Below are 18236 nucleotides of genomic sequence, written 5' to 3' on the forward strand. Positions count from 1 at the left end.
GGATTACTTCTCCGATTTTGATAAAAATTGGTAGGCTGGTCTCTATCATGATGCTGAACAAGATCCACTAGGTTTCCCAAAATGTCCCACGTAGTTTGTATGAAACCTTCCTGTTTTGTTACCAGATTTCTATACATTTTCGGTAACAAAAAAGTTTTATACAAACTACGTGGGACATTTACCGCACCTTATTATGCAAAAGTACATATAAGGTGCAGCGGGGCAAATCTCGACTGGGGGACAATTGTAACGAATCCATTTTTCCATTATTACACTATGATGATGAGTTCTACATGTATTCACTGAATACGCCTATTACCATATATAACCGGTGGACACTCTATTTAATAATTCAAACATTGTAAAACATGGAAAAAATAGACCAGTTACATTTGCCCCCCCAGTCGAGATATTCCCCGCTAAACCTTAGGCAAATATTAACGAACTTCACAACCTGTAAATGAAATGCTGCTGAAATATTGTATAATTGTCTTATATAATACATCATGAACACTTTAAATGGTACTTTAATTGGTGTTATTATTGCAGATTTCAATGGTCATTTCTGTGATAATGTACGGTCAAAGGTTATCATTGTAGTAACAAAATCAATTATGCGACCTGCTTTAATTGATAGTATATTTTCTATACTAATATTATAAATGGGAAAGTGTGTGTGTCTGCTTAATTGTTTGTCCCCGTCTTTCACGGCAAAACAAAGCGACAAATTGACATGATTTTGGAAGTGGAGATAGTTGAAGGGATGGAAAGTGACATAGGCTACTTTTTGTCTCTTTCTAACGATAGCTAAGCCGCGGGAAAAAGCTAGTTTAATATAAAGAAATAAGTATAAGTTATAGCTCAATTATTGTTGTTTATTATGATTTAACTTGAACTTAAGTATGTGGGAGTTCGATTACCGATAAACTTCATTGTAATCACAGTTTTACGATATCTCATGAGTTGGGTACAGTCAGCCAAAAAAGTGGTTTACCACTTTTCGACCTTATGTGTTTGAAATAGAGTCGAAAAGTTGTAAACCACTTTCTTGGCTGACTGTACGTAATTTGAACGCAGCGGGTCATCTCAGAATGTAACAGACATTGCGATAAAAGTACGAAAAATTAGAAAATCAAAACGAGTAACGTTAAATTAAAGTACGAACAAAGAGAAGACTGGGTTTGAAACTTTGAAATAGTCACGAGTAGCGAATTACCTATTCGCATTTGTAGTACAAAGTTTTGTAATACCTACCTACATATGACTCTTTACATTTTGGACATAGTTTTATACAGTCGAGTTCATAAATATGTGCACATTTTTTTACCTTAATGCTACAAGTTAAGGTGAAGAAATGTACAGATATTAATGAACTCGACTGTAATGTGCTAAATTGTTAAGTATCACACCTGTCGTCAATTTGCAATTATTAGGTTTCGTAAAAGAGATGGGGAGCTGAGCTCTTCTCAATTTTCACGCAAAATTGCAATAAAACTAACTAAAGTGGGCTAGGTAAAGGTTCAAACTGTCTTAAGATACAGCGGGGCAAATCTTGACTGGTGGGCAAATGTAACTGGCTAACTGGTCCATTTTTTCCATGTTTTACAATGTTTGCATTATTAAATAAAGTGTCCATCGGTTATATATGGTAGGCGTGTTCAGTGGATACATGTAGAACTCAACATCATAGTCTAATAATGCAAACGCTCTCTGCGTTAGTCCCTACAAACTCGCCATGACCTAATTATAAACGTTATAGTGTGTTACAATTAACTTTACAAAACATTAATCAAATACGTGACCCTCACCTATTAAGAACTTGTAAGTCACGGCTTACAATGGCTGCCACAGACGGACAGACGCCTTCCAACGAAAGTGAATCTGATTCCGAGAAGCTATTATCATAAAATTTCAACTCTCACTTGTGCTCTAATTATTAGGTGAGGTTACAAAAGAGCTTGTAATTGAGACGGAATTAAAGTAGCTGTTGAAGTAACTAAGCGATATATTTTGTTTATTTTAATTAGGTACAATGGCTGGCTCCGGCAAAGCCAGAGGTCGCATGTTCGAGTCCTGCCGGAGGTGGGAATTTTTCCATTTTCCTTTAATTTAAAAATATTCCATTAGGTAAGGTTTCATTAGATCCAAAAGTGACAATGAAAAGAATTACAGTAACAAAAATTTAGGTTTGATGTAGTATTTTTTTGTTCTATTAAAATAATTCCCGTTTAGGGGCGCTGTTCGCTTTTTTCCATCCAATGAATGTATGTATCTCTAAAAATAAGCGACCAGACGCGGAACATTTATATGTAGATACAAAATTTACCTATAAATTAATATCAGAGACGTTACTCTGTAGTAGAAACATAATTATCAGTTTTTAACTTTAAAGTTTAAAAATGTAAAATTGATGACCTAATAAACGACTAAGTTCTGGTTGATTAAGGTTTCTTAATTATGTTTAATCGATGGTTTAATTTAATTTACTTACTTCACGCTTTCAATTTAAACTGAGGAAATGGCCTAACACAAAAAATAATTAGAAAATAGTCTATACCAATTGCAGCAAAAAACAATTCAATGGGTGATAAAAATATTTTGCTTCCATTGCGCTTAAGTGAGAATACTCGGTTAAAGACTTTCGTGCGGTTTGATCAGGAGTTAATGTACCGAGAATTGACTTTTATACTACTTGGTAAGGACCTGGCTTACAGACACCAAAAATGCACCAGCATATAGCGGTGTCTGACACCTCTGAGTACAAATCGTCCAGTCTATGAGACTAATCGTACGCGCGCTATGAATTCATCTACCAATCGCGTTGCAGAGTTCCAGCACATGAAATATGAATGTTCAGTCGACATCCTGCGAGTTGCCTTGTCCATAACTTATAAAATCTTTGGCAGAGCGTAATTTTTCACGTAATGCCCACAAACCCATCAAACTGCATTAAACAATTAACTTAATTGAATGGAATGTCAATGATCTGAAAAGGACAAGTGTGAAGTTGCGACGGAAACATATATTTTTGAAACGGCCGTTGTTTACTTAAAAAAGCAGATTTCTCACTGTTTAAGAGATGGATGAACTAGCTCTGTTTAATTGCATACGTGATACCACCGCCAGTCATGACTGATTTCCTCCACTTAAATAATTCAAGCCCAACAAAAACGACCATGGCCTCCAAATGTCCAGGGCTGGATTGGAACGCCGTCCTGCGTTTGTCGGAATTAATAGTACATATTATAGTACAATACGGTACAAGTGCGAAAATGAGGAAATTCGAAACGAGTGGCGATAAATTAGAAACACAACCGAAGGGTTTGCAATATAAGACTTTTCAAGTGGCCCAAAAATACGTTGCAAACGTTTGTATAATTATTTTTCTGTCCTTCACGAATGATTAAAATGTAAACCTTAATAATTTTTGACCAAATAAGTCGCGTATCGTAAAACGTATCGAGCTTATAAATCTGGAAAAAATGTCTTTTCAGTACAGATGGTCGCTTTTTTACGCACTAGTTCGAGAAGTGGTTCATTATATGTCAGGCCGAAACTTCGGAGGTCCATCTGTACTGAAAAACGTCGTTCGATACACGTGCGAAAAGGAAATTCGTAACTCGTGTCGATTTAAAACACTCCCTTCGGTCGTGTTTTAATTTATCGCCACTCGTTTCGAACTTCCTTTTTTCGCACTTGTATCGTAATGTACTATTACACAATTGCAAACCTTGCGAAACATGAATGTTGGTGAAATATCCACGGTGAATGTAGAAATTTACAATACATATATATATGTTTTGTCATTTTACTAGATTTGTTTAGGAATTTGATAAAATCCCTGAACCACGACAGTGAGTTGACGAAACGAACTTATAAAGTCAACTAGTTTTATCATTTCCCTAAACAAGTTTAGTGATATGATAAAGTCTCAACTGGAATATGGTACCTACATAATATGGTGATTTGATCAAATCTCTGAACTGGTTTCGTGAAATAACGAAGGTAAGAATCTAATACATCATTTACCTACAATTAAGCGATTTGATCAAATCTCTACTGCTAGATTAGTGAAATGGTAAAATAAAATGACAAAATAGATATTAAAGTTCTTTATTAAATAGCTGGTTTAAACGAATACAAAGAAAAGTGAAATGGATGGTAAAGGGCTCGAAACGTCAGAAATGCAGACAACTTAATCCGTTTTAAGTTTTTTTTAATAAACAAGAAAACAAGAGAAAAAAAAGTGAAAAACAAAGCTAAATAGTACATTACGATACAAGTGCGTGAAAAACGAGTTACGAATTACCTTTTCGCACGTGTATCGTACGACGATAGTATCGTACGTACATTACGATAAAAAGGAAGTTCGAAACGAGTGGCGATACATTTACGACTACGAGTTACGAATTTCCTTTTCGCACGTGCATCGTACGACCTTTTTCAGTAGAGATGGCCCTCCGAAGTTTCGACCTGACATCAGTACAGATGGTGTTTTTATACGCACTAGTTCGAGAAGTGGTTCATTATAGGTATGTAAGGTCGAAACTTCGGATGGCCATCTGTACTGAAAAACATTGTACCTACGATACACGTGCAAAAAGGAAATTCGTAACTCGTGTCGATTTAAAACACGACCGAAATCGCCACTCGTTTCGAACTTCCTTTTTTTCGCACTTGTATCGTAATGTACTATTATTTTAATTTATTTTCTTATTTGTTACAACATTTTGTAGATTTGTGGCATCTCGAGTTACATATGACGTTATTTTTTTTTTACAAGCACATCTATTTGTTTTGCACTGCACTTTAGATTTTTCACACGAACATTTCTTGAAACCTTGCCCTTCGAATAAAGGAGGAACTACTGCAGCAAATGAAGATGTACTTGGCTGTAGCGCGTAGATGCATTGGATCTCTCAACGGAACCTTGACTGGCCGGATGTCTAGGCTGACCGTTCACTATTTTATAAGATGGCCACAGGCTTGTCAATTCTTGTATAATAGATATTTTTGAGTTCAAACCTACATGATCTGGTGTACGACCCTTTTCCTTTTTTTCTTTTTAATTAAATTTAGTGTGTTCTGTTTGTTATTATTCTTTTTCTTATATAAATCACAGTCTGTTGTTATTTTTCTTGTAACGTTTTCACTTTTATTCTTTTAACTGTTTGACCACTTTTCTTGTATGTGTTTTGCATTTCTTCTGTCTGTTACCCTCCGTGAATCGTTCTCACTTGATGGTCTCATCGGAAGATCAGCGCTGGAAGTCCCCAGCAACACGCTGAGATGAGGCCATTTCGTGGCACTTCATTATTTTCTGTCTTATTGTTATTATGTGTATTTTGTCTTGCCTGTGTTCACGAATAAATGTTATTCTATTCTATTCTATGAGATCGTATTTATTTCCATAATAGTACTGCTTATTTGTCCGTGGTATCTTCAATACTGGAGCTAATTTAAATTTTTCTATAGCCCCGATAGCTTCTGCAATCCTATCACGAGTCCATAGGGGTTTTTCTTTACCTTGTCTGTCATTAAAACATGCACTAATAGTTTCATTAAACTGTTTTTCACACACAAACTGGGTCGGAGATTGATTTTCACTAGGGTCCGAAGTCCGAAGCAATTTCATATTCATATTCATATTCATTTATTTCGTAAATGCACAGATACATTACACGTCAACAGTTACAGTTCATATATTAAAATTTAGAATAACAATTAAACTTTACACATAAAAACTTGAACTTTTCTATAGAAACCGCGCGAAAATTAGTGACGTAATATTTGTTTACTTGCCGCACAGAACACCCCACTAGAAGCCTAATGCAAGCGATATTGTTCGAGACGCAAATCACCAATCCTTGCGGGGCGAGGCGGGCGCGCACGGTGCTGCCATTGGTCGTTTCAAATAATGGCGCGCCTTTACGATTAGCAGCAGGGATGGGAATGGGACATGTCTATTATAGACAATGGTACCGGTACCAGTACTGTGGTGAATTTGTTTTGCAACAAATTATAATACAGTATGTAAACTAACGAAAACCATTTACTGTAACCCGTAAATGTCCAGGTGATACTGAGAAACTTTTACTATGGGACCAACACCTAAAACGCGAAATAAAAATTTACTCTCCCATAGGAAATACTTACCTACTATAAAATAAAACTACCTATGAAACTGTCAGAAGATATTTTCGTGATTTCGGGGTTGATCCCATAGTAAAAGTTTCTCAGTATCACCTGGACATTTACGGGTTACAGTAAATGGTTTTCGTTAGTTTACATACTGTATTATAATTAAATTATAATAAGGCCTAGTTACCCTTCGGTTTGGAAGGTCAGATGGCAGTCGCTTTCCTAAAACTAGTGCCTACGCCAAATCTTGGGATTAGTTTCCAAAGCGGACCCCAGGCTCCCATAAGCCGTGGCGAATGCCGATGCCGGGATAACGCAAGGAGGATGATGATTGTGATAGCACCTCAATAAAAATCATTCTAGTAACTAATAACTAAACTGTGCATTTTTACTTACGTTTACTAAGTTAAATTACCAACTAAATATTCTAAACTAATCAATCAACTAAATAACACTACAGACTCTACAGATTCTAGATAATTATTATAATTATTCACAATTACAAATCTGCTTTCTTTTATATTTCATAAAATGGTAGCACAGGGTACGAACGGTAGTACGAAGTTCCCGCAACAGACATAAACTAACATGGCCCCATCCCTAGTCGTTTACGTGAAAGGGATAGCATATCGCATTGTTAACTAGGCAAAAAGGGATGGACGCGCCTCGGCGCCGCTCAGTACAGCCATATTGACCAGTATAAATGAACTCCGCGGATAATAAACAATATTCAACAAAATAATTAATTTGACTTAACTGTGGAATGTTATTCCATCTTTTTTATATGTAGAAGTGTTAGAAGACTTGCCACACCACTTTATGCTGCAAGAGACCATTGTTTGCAACCAAATTTGATTATTTAAGATTTTTTCCCGAGAGGACACGAACACTGTTAGCGGGTCGTATACTTGGGCGCTACTGATCGGTGTCGCACGCGTTCAAACTTTTATAAACCTGATTTGTCGTATGCTTGGTGACCGCGAGTCGCCCTGTAAGGGCCGTCTTGTTGTATTTGTCTGTGACTTGCCGCTATTACGGCCTGGCCACGGACTTGGTCTAAGCGGCGAGCGGGGCGGCGCGCGGCGCGGTAGGGAAGCGCGGAGCGGGGAGCATGCCACGTACTTCGCAGTCGCGGCAGCGGCATCGAGCGGAGGGGACGGATTTAAAATGGTGTTATCCAAAATTGCTCGTCTGTTTCTCGAAAGCAGCACATATTTCAGGCAGGATATTTTAAATCTGAGAGAAGGAGTACACGAAACTAACAGACGTACACATGGCGAATTTACAATTTTGTATGAAGAACACAGAAAGTACCCGGAGAAATTTTACGAGTACACCAGAATGAGCATCGAACCCTTCGATTACATATCTCAATACTAAAACAACTATAAAATTCTCAGTATCAAATATTTAAAAACACTACTCTCTGTATATAATAATTAATGGCACTTACTAGTATGAAAAACAGCCTTTTGGTAACGTCAAAATCACATTAAAAAATTTATACCTAATCATAAGTTACCCATCTAATATTTCCGGGAGCGCTTCCGCGAGTCCATTTCGCGAGCGAATCGTCTAATATTTTTTGGTCGGAAGCGAACCGCCCGATACGTGCCGCTAATATCGCTGGTCGCGCCGCTGTAAGTCGTGGCGTCGTCCATATAGACCTAAAAATATTTTCGGTAACATCGATATTTTGGTTTATTTCAACATTTCCCTATTCTTTGTCAACGTAATTTTGGGCCAGCCTGTAAGTTCTAGCGCTTTGTACACATAGGTATATATAAAGTTACAAAAAAATGGTAAAATAATGTTAATTAATCGCGTTCGAGATGTGTGTGACTTTAAATACAACCGAATGGTGTACAAATATTGAAATATTTTTTAAATATTTTATTTTTGTCCGCGCTAGTGTACAAAGTGCACCATCTGTACTTCGGGTCGAAACTTCAGAGGGTCATGTAGTGTGTGCGAAAAGGAAATTCGCAACTCATGCCAAACCGTGTAAAAAAGTGTCCTTAAAAATTTATTTATTTTTGACTTCAAAATACGTTAAGACACTATGGCCACAACGTCACGGAAAATGCATGTATACCTACTTCTTTTATAGCTAGGTATTTTTTGGTTCTAGAAATCAAACGTTTGGGGGCGCTATTCACTTTCTCCATATATTTTCCGTGACGTAGTTCAGAACTTACGGTAGCCAGGTAAAGGCTGTAGGCTATGTTGACCCGTTTCGCTGACCCGCCTGACCCTAGGTCAGCCATCACTCGCGTGACCGGCACGAGTTCCAGGAAATTGATATTATTAACTTTAATCGTCTGCAGCGAATGTCAATCTATGCATACGAGTACAGTTTATAGAAATACATAAGAGAACTTCGAGTACCGACTTCGTTTATCAGTCAGTAGGCATTTTACTGTGGACTAAATAAATAAAATATTATAAATAAATATTGGACAGGTCAACTAAGCCCCAAACTAGGCAACGCTTGTACTATGGGTGCTAAGCGACGTATACATACATACATACATACAATCACGCCTGTATCCCATAAAGGGGAAGGCAGAGCACATGAACCACTCAAGTTTCAGTGCCACTCTTGGCAAAAATAGGATGGAATAAAACGAAATTGTGACATTGCAGTGACAGGTTGCCATCCTCTCGCCTTTTTTTTTTTTTTTTTTTTTATACCACGTCGGTGGCAAACAGGTATACGGCCCGCCTGATGGAAAACGGAAAGCCTACGCCACAATTTAACCCATATCCCACAGTCGACTTCTACGACACCCACGGGAAGAAAGGGGGTGGTGAAATTCTTAACCCGTCACCACACGGTCACGACGCACGTACGCGACGTATATATACTTAAATATATAAATACATACTTATATACATAGAAAACATCCATTCCTCAGGAAAAAATATCTGTACTCATCACACAAATAAATGCCCTTACCGGGATCCGAACCAAGGACCGCGGCTTAGCAGGCAGGAATGAGAAATTATTTTCCTAAATTTGACTAACTTCAGCTGCTGTTCAGATTTTTTTATTCGATACAATAAAATGATCTACGCATGAAATGACGTCTTTTATTTATTTATGTATGTATTTTATTTATTTATTTATTTAAACTTTATTGCACAGTAAAAATATACAGTTACAAAAGGCGAACTTAATGCTACATGGCATTCTCTACCAGTCAACCTTTAGGCCAAACAGAGAAGACCAAAAAAAGGTGCGGGATATGTAAAGAACACTAAAGACTTGATTTTATTGGACTACGTTATAGAAAAAAATAGGGACTTATGTAAATATATTTACCTATTTAAGACACTAATAATTATGTATGTATGTATGTATGTATAAGCTTTATTGTACATAAAGGAAACAAAAGAGACACAGTTACAGAGTCAGTAATATACAATGTAGGCGGACTTATCCCTTAATGGGATTTATCGTATGTTAATTAAAACTACAGTACATTATTAGCTATCTTATAATCTAAATTTGCATTCCTCTAAGTAGGTGAAATGATGTAGGTCTGCGTTAAAAAAAAAATCATCAATATTATAAATTTTTAGGGAAAATTCACACTTGACCTAAATTTTGACTATACCAAATAAAATACCTAATGTTTCCTCAGACAGTTTTCCTGTATTTTATATAGTTTCCGATTTCCCCATACTGTCCCACTTTAAAAAAACACTGTGTATGCTTTCGTATAAATAAATACCCTCTTCCACATTGGTTAGTGAGCCAAGTGCAAAAATAACGTTTCACGTGTTTCAATTTATGATATATTAATTGCAAATGCCTTTCATAATTCATGACAGTTTACAGCTTTGGCCAAGCGCCCGTAGTTTTAGTTATTAGATTTGAGTAAGATTGCTTTACGACACAATTTTACTGTCGTATTGAATTCACCAGCGACGTTTTTGTTTAAAGAAACATCGATATTGACATTGCCATATATATCTGATCCTTAATTATTATCTATGTAGTGAGTCCACGGAACTGATCAGCCTCATTAGATATACAAGGTGGCTCATTCAAATCGGTCAGTTTGGGAAAGTTTGAAACTATAAGACATACGAAGATCTGTTCTTAGGAACCATGTCATCGATTTTAATAAAAAGAAAAACTGCATTCATACATTTGAAAAAAAAAATTACAGTACTCAGCTGGGGAATCAATACCCAGCTGGAGAATCGAACCCGGTTGTCTTGAAAAATAAACTTACATTTTTTTCTATTTTAATACACAGCACAACACACACAGCACTTAAGATAAGTAAACGCATAAATGTAACATTAGCAATATTAAGGTTTTTCAATAAATTATTCTTATTCTTATTCTTTATCGATTGTGTAGGTCTTAAGCAGTAAATGTTTCTATGAAACATGACGTCTAAAATTAATAAAATGCATTGTTTTCACATAATTTAATTTATTTTAGTAAATGTTCGAAGTGAACACCTTTACAGTATTCAACAGGTTTTTTTTTCAAATGCATGAATGCAGTTTTTCTTTTATTAAAATCGGTGACATGGTTCCTAGGAACAGATCTTCGTATGTCCTATAGTTTCAGACTTTCCCATACTGACCGATTTGAATGAGCCACCCTGTATATGTACATATATATCTTATACTTTTAAACGAGCAATTCTTGTATATTTATTTATTTATTTATATATACCGACGATCTCGGAAACCGCTCTAACGATTTCGCCGAAATTAGTTATGTGGGGGTTTTCGGGGGTGAAAAATCAATCTAATCGCGAATTTTCGAGTTTTCATGAGTTTTTCTTTCGCGGTAGTAAACGTAAAATATGGTCGTTAATTTGGCTGTGCGCGCATCGATTCCGCTTAGCTCAGTCGTACGAGGTCGGTCTAATGTACGCAGATAGATCGTAGGTGTGTCAGGGTTTCGAATCCCGGCCAGAAATTAAATTTTTGTTTTTTGTCTTTTTTTTGTATTTATAAGAGTTTTTTTTATCTAAAGACGTGATATATTAAAATAGAACCGTCGCTCAGATATTAAAGATCTATGAGGCGGAAGGGTAGTAACACCACTATAAGTAGTTGGTTAATGTGTCGCCTCACTACATCTACTTACTCGTAGTCTGAAGCTTATAATTGGATATATCTTAAAGTCTGAATCAAGCCGCTAGGTAAAGATGTGCCACGCGGTAAACTAAATAAAATGATAACACGCACTGTCGCTACTCGCTATGGCTATCGTAAGCCTCGATTAGGATTAGTAGTAACCTTGAAACAAGAAGTGTTTGTGCCAAAAAACTGAACCAAAAGCAAAGTTACAGGAACCTGTTATTTAACTCGCTTGAAAAACGGACAACCCCGAAATCCGAAATGACGAAGTAATTTTCATTGCGAGCTAATTTTTTTTTCATGCGTTTTCAGTGTTGGTCCCAGCATAGTAAAAGTTGCTCGGTGTGACTTAAAAATTAACGGGTTTGAGTGTTTACTCTTCGTCCAATTACATAATACCGTATAGGTATAATTTTCTCGATACTTCTCGCATCTGCCCCATTAAAATAAAAACGTTTGTTAAAGTTAAATGTTGGTACATGTGTGTTTTTAACCCCCGACGCAAAAACGACGGGGTGTTATAAGTTTGACGTGTCTGTCTGTCTGTATGTCTGTCTGTCTGTTTGTCTGTCTGTCTGTCTGTCTGTTTTTCTGTCTGTCTGTCTGTGTGTGTGTCTGTCTGTGGCATCGTAGCTCCCGAACGGATGAACCGATTTAGATTTAGTTTTTTTTTGTCTGAAAGCTGAGTTAGTCGGGAGTGTTCTTAGCTATATGTTTCATGAAAATCGGTCTACTATGTCGCGGTCGGGGGTTTTTTCAAAATTTTATTTTGTGGTTAGGTTATTGTGCGTGAAAACGGTCGATCGCAACTCCTATTCTCACCGCCGTCAAACAGCTGAGCGTGCGGGCTATCGACGTTGATGCATTGCCTCTCTTCTGTCGCTTTTGTAAATTTCTACGTAAGTGCGTTTTCACATTATCCGATCCGATATCGGATGTCGGAAGGATTACAATGGAAAAAATCCAAAATGGCGCCTGTAATGTATAGGATATCGGTCCGACATCCGATATCGGATCGGATAATGTGAAAACGCACTAAGTATGACATGAGGGCAACACTTCTAACGGGGTTCGCGACACTCTGTCTATGGATCATTTTCTGTTTTAGCTAAATCTTACCATGGCATTTAAAGCTCGGCCACACATGCGCGTTTTAATAGCGTAGGCGGAGCGGTAACGGAGCGTCAGCGGAGCGCAACGACAGCGTTGAGCCGGACGAACGCTGGCGTTGCGCCCAGCGGACGCCGGCGGGAACTAACGAGCGCGGATTGCGAGCGGAACTTTAAGTGTGGCGGAGGCTTTAACATTTATTAATTACCTACAGTTGCTTACAAATATCGGAACAAGCCTCTATTACCAAAGCGTTAAAGCGCGTTTCGATATTTGTGAGCACTTCGTTCGCTCCGACATATAAGATGGCGACTGTTCCTTCACAATTAGGATTCGAGGTTAGTAATAGTAGTAATGTTACTCATAGTTCACGGAACGAAGACAACTAGCGCATGAATGGACATGCGAAGACATGAGGATAAAACACACAAAATTAATACATCTCCATGCGGTCAATGACTGTTCGGATTGTGCGTTATTATGTATGCAACGCAACGCGTGTTGCGAGGAATTTCCTTTTCTTCCGATCTATGCAGTTTATTTCAATCGTTATTGACGTATTGAGAAAAGGGGCGGTGCCTGCTAACTGACGTTTAGTGAAAAATTTCGAAAGAATACCTAATAAGTTGTTTCCTAAATGTTCCGTTTGGCGCGCTGTTCAAATTGCAGTTTTTTTAGGGTTCCGTAGTCAACTAGGAACCCTTATAGTTTCGCCATATCTGTCTGTCCGTCCGTCCGTCCGTCCGTCCGCGGATAATCTCAGTAACCGTTAGCACTAGAAAGCTGAAATTTGGTACCAATATGTATATTAATCACGCCAAAAAAGTGCTAAAATAAAAAATGGAAAAAATGTTTTATTAGGGTACCCCCCCTACATATAAAGTGGGGGCTGATTTTTTTTTTCATTACGACCCCAACGTGTGATATATTGTTGGATAGGTATTTAAAAATGAATAAGGGTTTACTAAGATTGTTTTTTGATGATATTAATATTTTCGGAAATAATCGCTCCTAAAGGAAAAAAAGTGCGTCCCCCCCCCTCTAACTTTTGAACCATATGTTTAAAAAATATGAAAAAAATCACAAAAGTAGAACTTTATAAAAACTTTCTAGGAATATTGTTTTGAACTTGATAAGTTCAGTAGTTTTTGAGAAAAATACGGAAAACTACGGAACCCTACACTGAGCGTGGCCCGACACGCTCTTGGCCGGTTTTTTTTTATGCGAAAGGAGGCAAGCGAGAAGACGCAGGTCACCTGTTGGTAAACGATCACTGTTGTCCATGGACTCCCGAAACACTAGAAGGGTTGGTGGTGCATTGGCAGCCTTTAGTATGGGTGTATGCTCTTTACTTGAAGGTTTGAATGATGCTTTTATTAATTAGATTTTTTATTGTACTTTTATTGAGTCTTCCTTACGTCCATTTTTAACCGTCGCCTCATATCTCTATATCTCTCAAGAAGGACGGTTATCAAGTCGTCTGTATGTTTTTTTTTTTTTTTTTTTTTAATGTTTGTTCCTCGATATCTCCGTCGTTACTGGACCGATTTTGAAATATTTTTTTTATTGAATGTATATGCATACAGATTGGTCCCATTTTTCTCAGAACCCAGTTCTGATGATGGGATCCTGGAGAAATCGAGGGAACTCCTCAAATCTGAAAGGCATACATATGGTGATTTTTGTGTTTTTAAAGGAACAGCATGCACTTAGGTACGGAACAGTGACATTTGGTGCAGTGGAACTGCTGATGATGGCCAGAACGGAACTCTTCAAATCTGAACGGCACGCTTATAGTGACTTTGCTATTTTTATAAGAACAGCGTGCACTTTCGTCCAGAACAGTGACATTTGGTGCAGTAGAATTGCTGATGATGGTCAGAACCGAACTCCTCAAATCTGAACGGCACGCTTATAGTGACTACGGTATTTTTATAAGAACAGCATGCACTTACGTCCAGAACAGTGACATTTGGTGCAGTGGAACTGCTGATGATGGCCAGAACCAAACTCCTCAAATCTGAACGGCACGCTTATAGTGACTTTGCCATTTTTATAAGAACAGCATGCGCTTACGTCTAGAACAGTGACATTTGGTGCAGTGGAACTGCTGATGATAGTCAGAACCGAACTCCTCAAATCTGAACGGCACTTTCATAGTGACTTTAGTATTTTTAAAAGAAAAGCATGCATTTAAGTTCAGAACAGTGACATTTATTTAGTTATGTTTGTTAAGCATATTGAGTTTTCAAGTCAAAGTTTGTCAAGCTTCGATTTCTTATAATATAATCGGATTCATGAGGAATTGAGGAAACTCCTCAAACCTTAACGTTATACGTATATTCATTTGTGTTGTCATCTAATAATTAAAGCATTAAAAGCAGTTTTAAAAAATGCTTACACATTTCTACATAATCCAGCATTCGCAAGTAGCAATGCACGGTCGAGAAGTTTCCAAAGTTGCAGAACATTCCTCATGAGAATTTTCGGTAACTTCTGAGAATGTTCTCGACAACGAGAATTTATCAGAATACTTAGTAACTTCGTAGTTTGTACCATAATTTCGTCGAACTCAGCAAGTCAAGACGTAGTCCCGTGGTAGTGCGCTGGCTTCGTATGCCGATGTTCTCAGGTTCGATCCTGACAGCGATCTTTTTGTTTTTATTTTGTTTATTTTTTTTGTTTATACATATATTGGCATGACCAAAAACAGGCATCAAGAAATAATAGTTCGGTACCTAATTTAAAAAAGTCAGGACTAAAACTGTGAAGTCTGAAAGTCGAAATGTTCCCTGAAGTATAGTGAGAATTTAAGCAACTTATAGTGAGAATTTAGGTAACTTATCACTTATCAACAAAATAGCTAACTGTAATACTATAATAACTGTAGAATCAGAATCAGAATCAGAATGCTTTATTTGTAAAACATAGGTACATAATTAGGTCTTAGGTCTATGAATGGTCTGAACAAACTATGTTTTGCCGGTTGGCATACAAATGTCAAAAAGGACGAGAGGCACGAGAGCAAATGAATAATATAAAATTAATAAATTACAATTAGTCAGAATTAAAATTACAATTCAAATAAATAGACACAATTAAAATTAAATAAAGATTTACAATTAAATACAAAAAATAGTCATTATACATTACTTTCTAATTGATATTTTGTATGTCACAGTCATCTAGATATTCTTTTATGGAATAATAAGCCTTATTAACAAGAAAATTAAAAAGATCTTTTTTGAATATATTCACGTCCTGTAGTCTTCGTATGTTATCTGGTAAGTTATTATAAATTCGAGGTTCCATTCCAAATATACTTTTTGATAGAAGTGCTGTCTTATACAATTTGTTTTTTATATTGTCAACTTTACGAGCACTGTTAAATTTTGTGTATTGTCCTATATTCGTTTTGACATATAATGCTGTTTCATATATATATAGGGATGGAAGAGTTAAAATTCTTAATTCAGTGAATAAATCTTTACATGGTTCAAATTTGTTTCTGCCACACATTGAACGTATACATTTCTTTTGACTTATAAATGCTAAATCTCTGTCTGTTGAGTTTCCCCAGAAAATTAAACCATATCTTAAAGTTGACGTGACGTACGCGTGATAGGAGGTTAGGACAGCAGATTGGTTTACTACCTTTCTAAGGTGATAAAGCGCATATGAAAATTTACTAAGTTTCTTACATATATTGTCAATTTGATACTTCCATGTTAATTTATTATCTAAGCTTAATCCTAAGAATTTTGTTACGTCAGTTTCATCAATTATATGTCCCTTGTAGGATACGTTTAAATCCGTCACTTTGTCTGTTCTTTGTTTAAAGTGCATTATTTTTGTTTTGTCCAAATTAATACAAAGATTGTTACTGTTAAGCCAATGAATAAGGGATTTTAAACAATTGTTTATTTTTGTTTCGTATGTCAGTAAGTCTTCTCCAGTGAATATGACGGTACTATCATCGGCAAAGAGAATCATGGGTTCCTCGATAGCTAAAGGGAAATCATTTATATAAATGAGAAATAAGAGTGGTCCTAAAACACTACCTTGTGGGACGCCTGCTTTTATTTCCCTAAGATCGGATAGAGCAGTAATTTGGTTTTTTGACTTGACGCATATATAGTCCAGTTGGGTAAATTGCTTTCTCCCGGATAGGTAAGATTCAATTAAACTATAAACGTTTCCTCGGATTCCATATCTGTATAATTTAGTCAATAGTATTTTATGATCAACAAAATCGAACGCTTTGGTCATATCCATGTAGAGAGCAGACACGGGTACCTTATTATCTATATTGCTCATGATAATGTTCAGTAAGTCATAGATTGCCATATTTATTGATTTGTGCTTTCGGAATCCTTTTTGTTCTTGTGCGAATAAATTTTTGGTTTCAAAATAATTATTTAGATTATTATATATAAATTTCTCGATCACTTTTGAAAACACAGGTAACAAAGCTATTGGTCTGTAATTATTCATTAATGATTTTTCACCCTTTTTGTGTAGTGGTCGTAAGATTGATAACTTGAGTTTATCTGGAAACCTACCATATTCTATACATAGATTTACTATGTGGCTTATTTGTGATGAAACTATATTCGCGACATTTTTTATTATTACTGTGTTTATGCCGTCATAACCGGTACTTTTAGAGTTTTTTAAGGAATTAATTAGTATTCTTATGTCATCAGGAGTCGATGGTTTCATAAACATAGAATTGGATGAGTTGTATGTCATTGTCATCTTGGGATTAATTACATTATCATTCAAATTATTTTCATCGCTTAGGTGTGTCCTATTCAATTGGTCTAGATCGCAAATGTCGGTAAAGTAGTCATTAAATTTCTGGGCAATTTGAGTAGGTTCTGTAATAGATACGTTGTCAACAATTATTTCAGCAATATTATCTTTAAGGCGTTTATTTTTTGACGATTGTATGATGTTCCAGGTGGCTTTGGATTTATTTGCTGAATTTTTTATGTAAAAATCGTTTTGTACTTTTTGTGTTGACAATATAATTTTCCGAAGTCGTTGAGAGTATACTTTAAGGTCGCTCTTGTTACTTTTGTTTGGCTCTAGTCTACATTTCCATAACATAGTCCTTTTTCTTTTACAACACTTTCGTATGCCTTTTGTAACCCACTTCGGCTTATTTAATGCTGAGATCTTAAGTCTAATATATGGAAAGCATAAGTTATAAAATAGTTCAAATTGGTCGCTAAAACAGTTATATGCTTCATTGGGGTCATTTGATTTGTATACATCGGCAAAGCTCAACTCTTTTAAACAGTTTATGAATTTTTGAACGTTGCTGTTGCTAAAATCTCTTTTTAGTATGAACCAGTGAGATAGTATACACGTAGGTTTCACAGGACACTTAAGAATCTGGGCAGTGTGGTCAGAGATCGCTAGATCTATTACATCAGATTTTACACCTCGAATATTATGGATAACTTTAGATTCTAAACTTCAGTGGGGTCCCCATATTGTTAACCTCTCGAATAGACTTAGTTCTGCAGCTTTTGCAGTGAGCAAGATCCGTCAGTTAACAGACGTGAAAACAGCTCGATTAGTTTATTTTAGTTACTTTCACAGCATTATGTCATATGGTATTTTACTTTGGGGCAGTGCTTCAGAGATAAATACCATATTTATTCTGCAGAAGAGGGCTATTCGAGCAATATATAAAATGAACCATAGAGACTCACTTAGAGATAAATTTAAGGACATTAATATAATGACAGTGCATTGTCAATATATTTATGAGAATATTATGTATGTACATAAAAACATTTGTAATTTTAAGAAAAACTGTGATGTACATAATATAAATACTAGAAATAAACATAAACTCGCGG

The 18236-nt window shown here is 36.3% G+C and overlaps 1 protein-coding gene across 1 annotated transcript in view; it reads right to left on the minus strand.

Annotated features, from left to right (window-relative positions):
• Nucleotides 1–18236, minus strand: part of LOC125229839 — a 49782-nt gene that overhangs the window by 30439 nt on the left and 1107 nt on the right. The window contains exon 2 of the mRNA XM_048134780.1: nt 16926–17831. Coding sequence (XP_047990737.1) covers nt 16926–17831 — 906 coding nt within the window. The remainder of the gene's footprint in view (nt 1–16925; nt 17832–18236) is intronic.

This window comes from Leguminivora glycinivorella, chromosome 9, assembly GCF_023078275.1.
Source record: "Leguminivora glycinivorella isolate SPB_JAAS2020 chromosome 9, LegGlyc_1.1, whole genome shotgun sequence".
NCBI classification, from domain to species: Eukaryota; Metazoa; Arthropoda; class Insecta; order Lepidoptera; family Tortricidae; genus Leguminivora; species Leguminivora glycinivorella.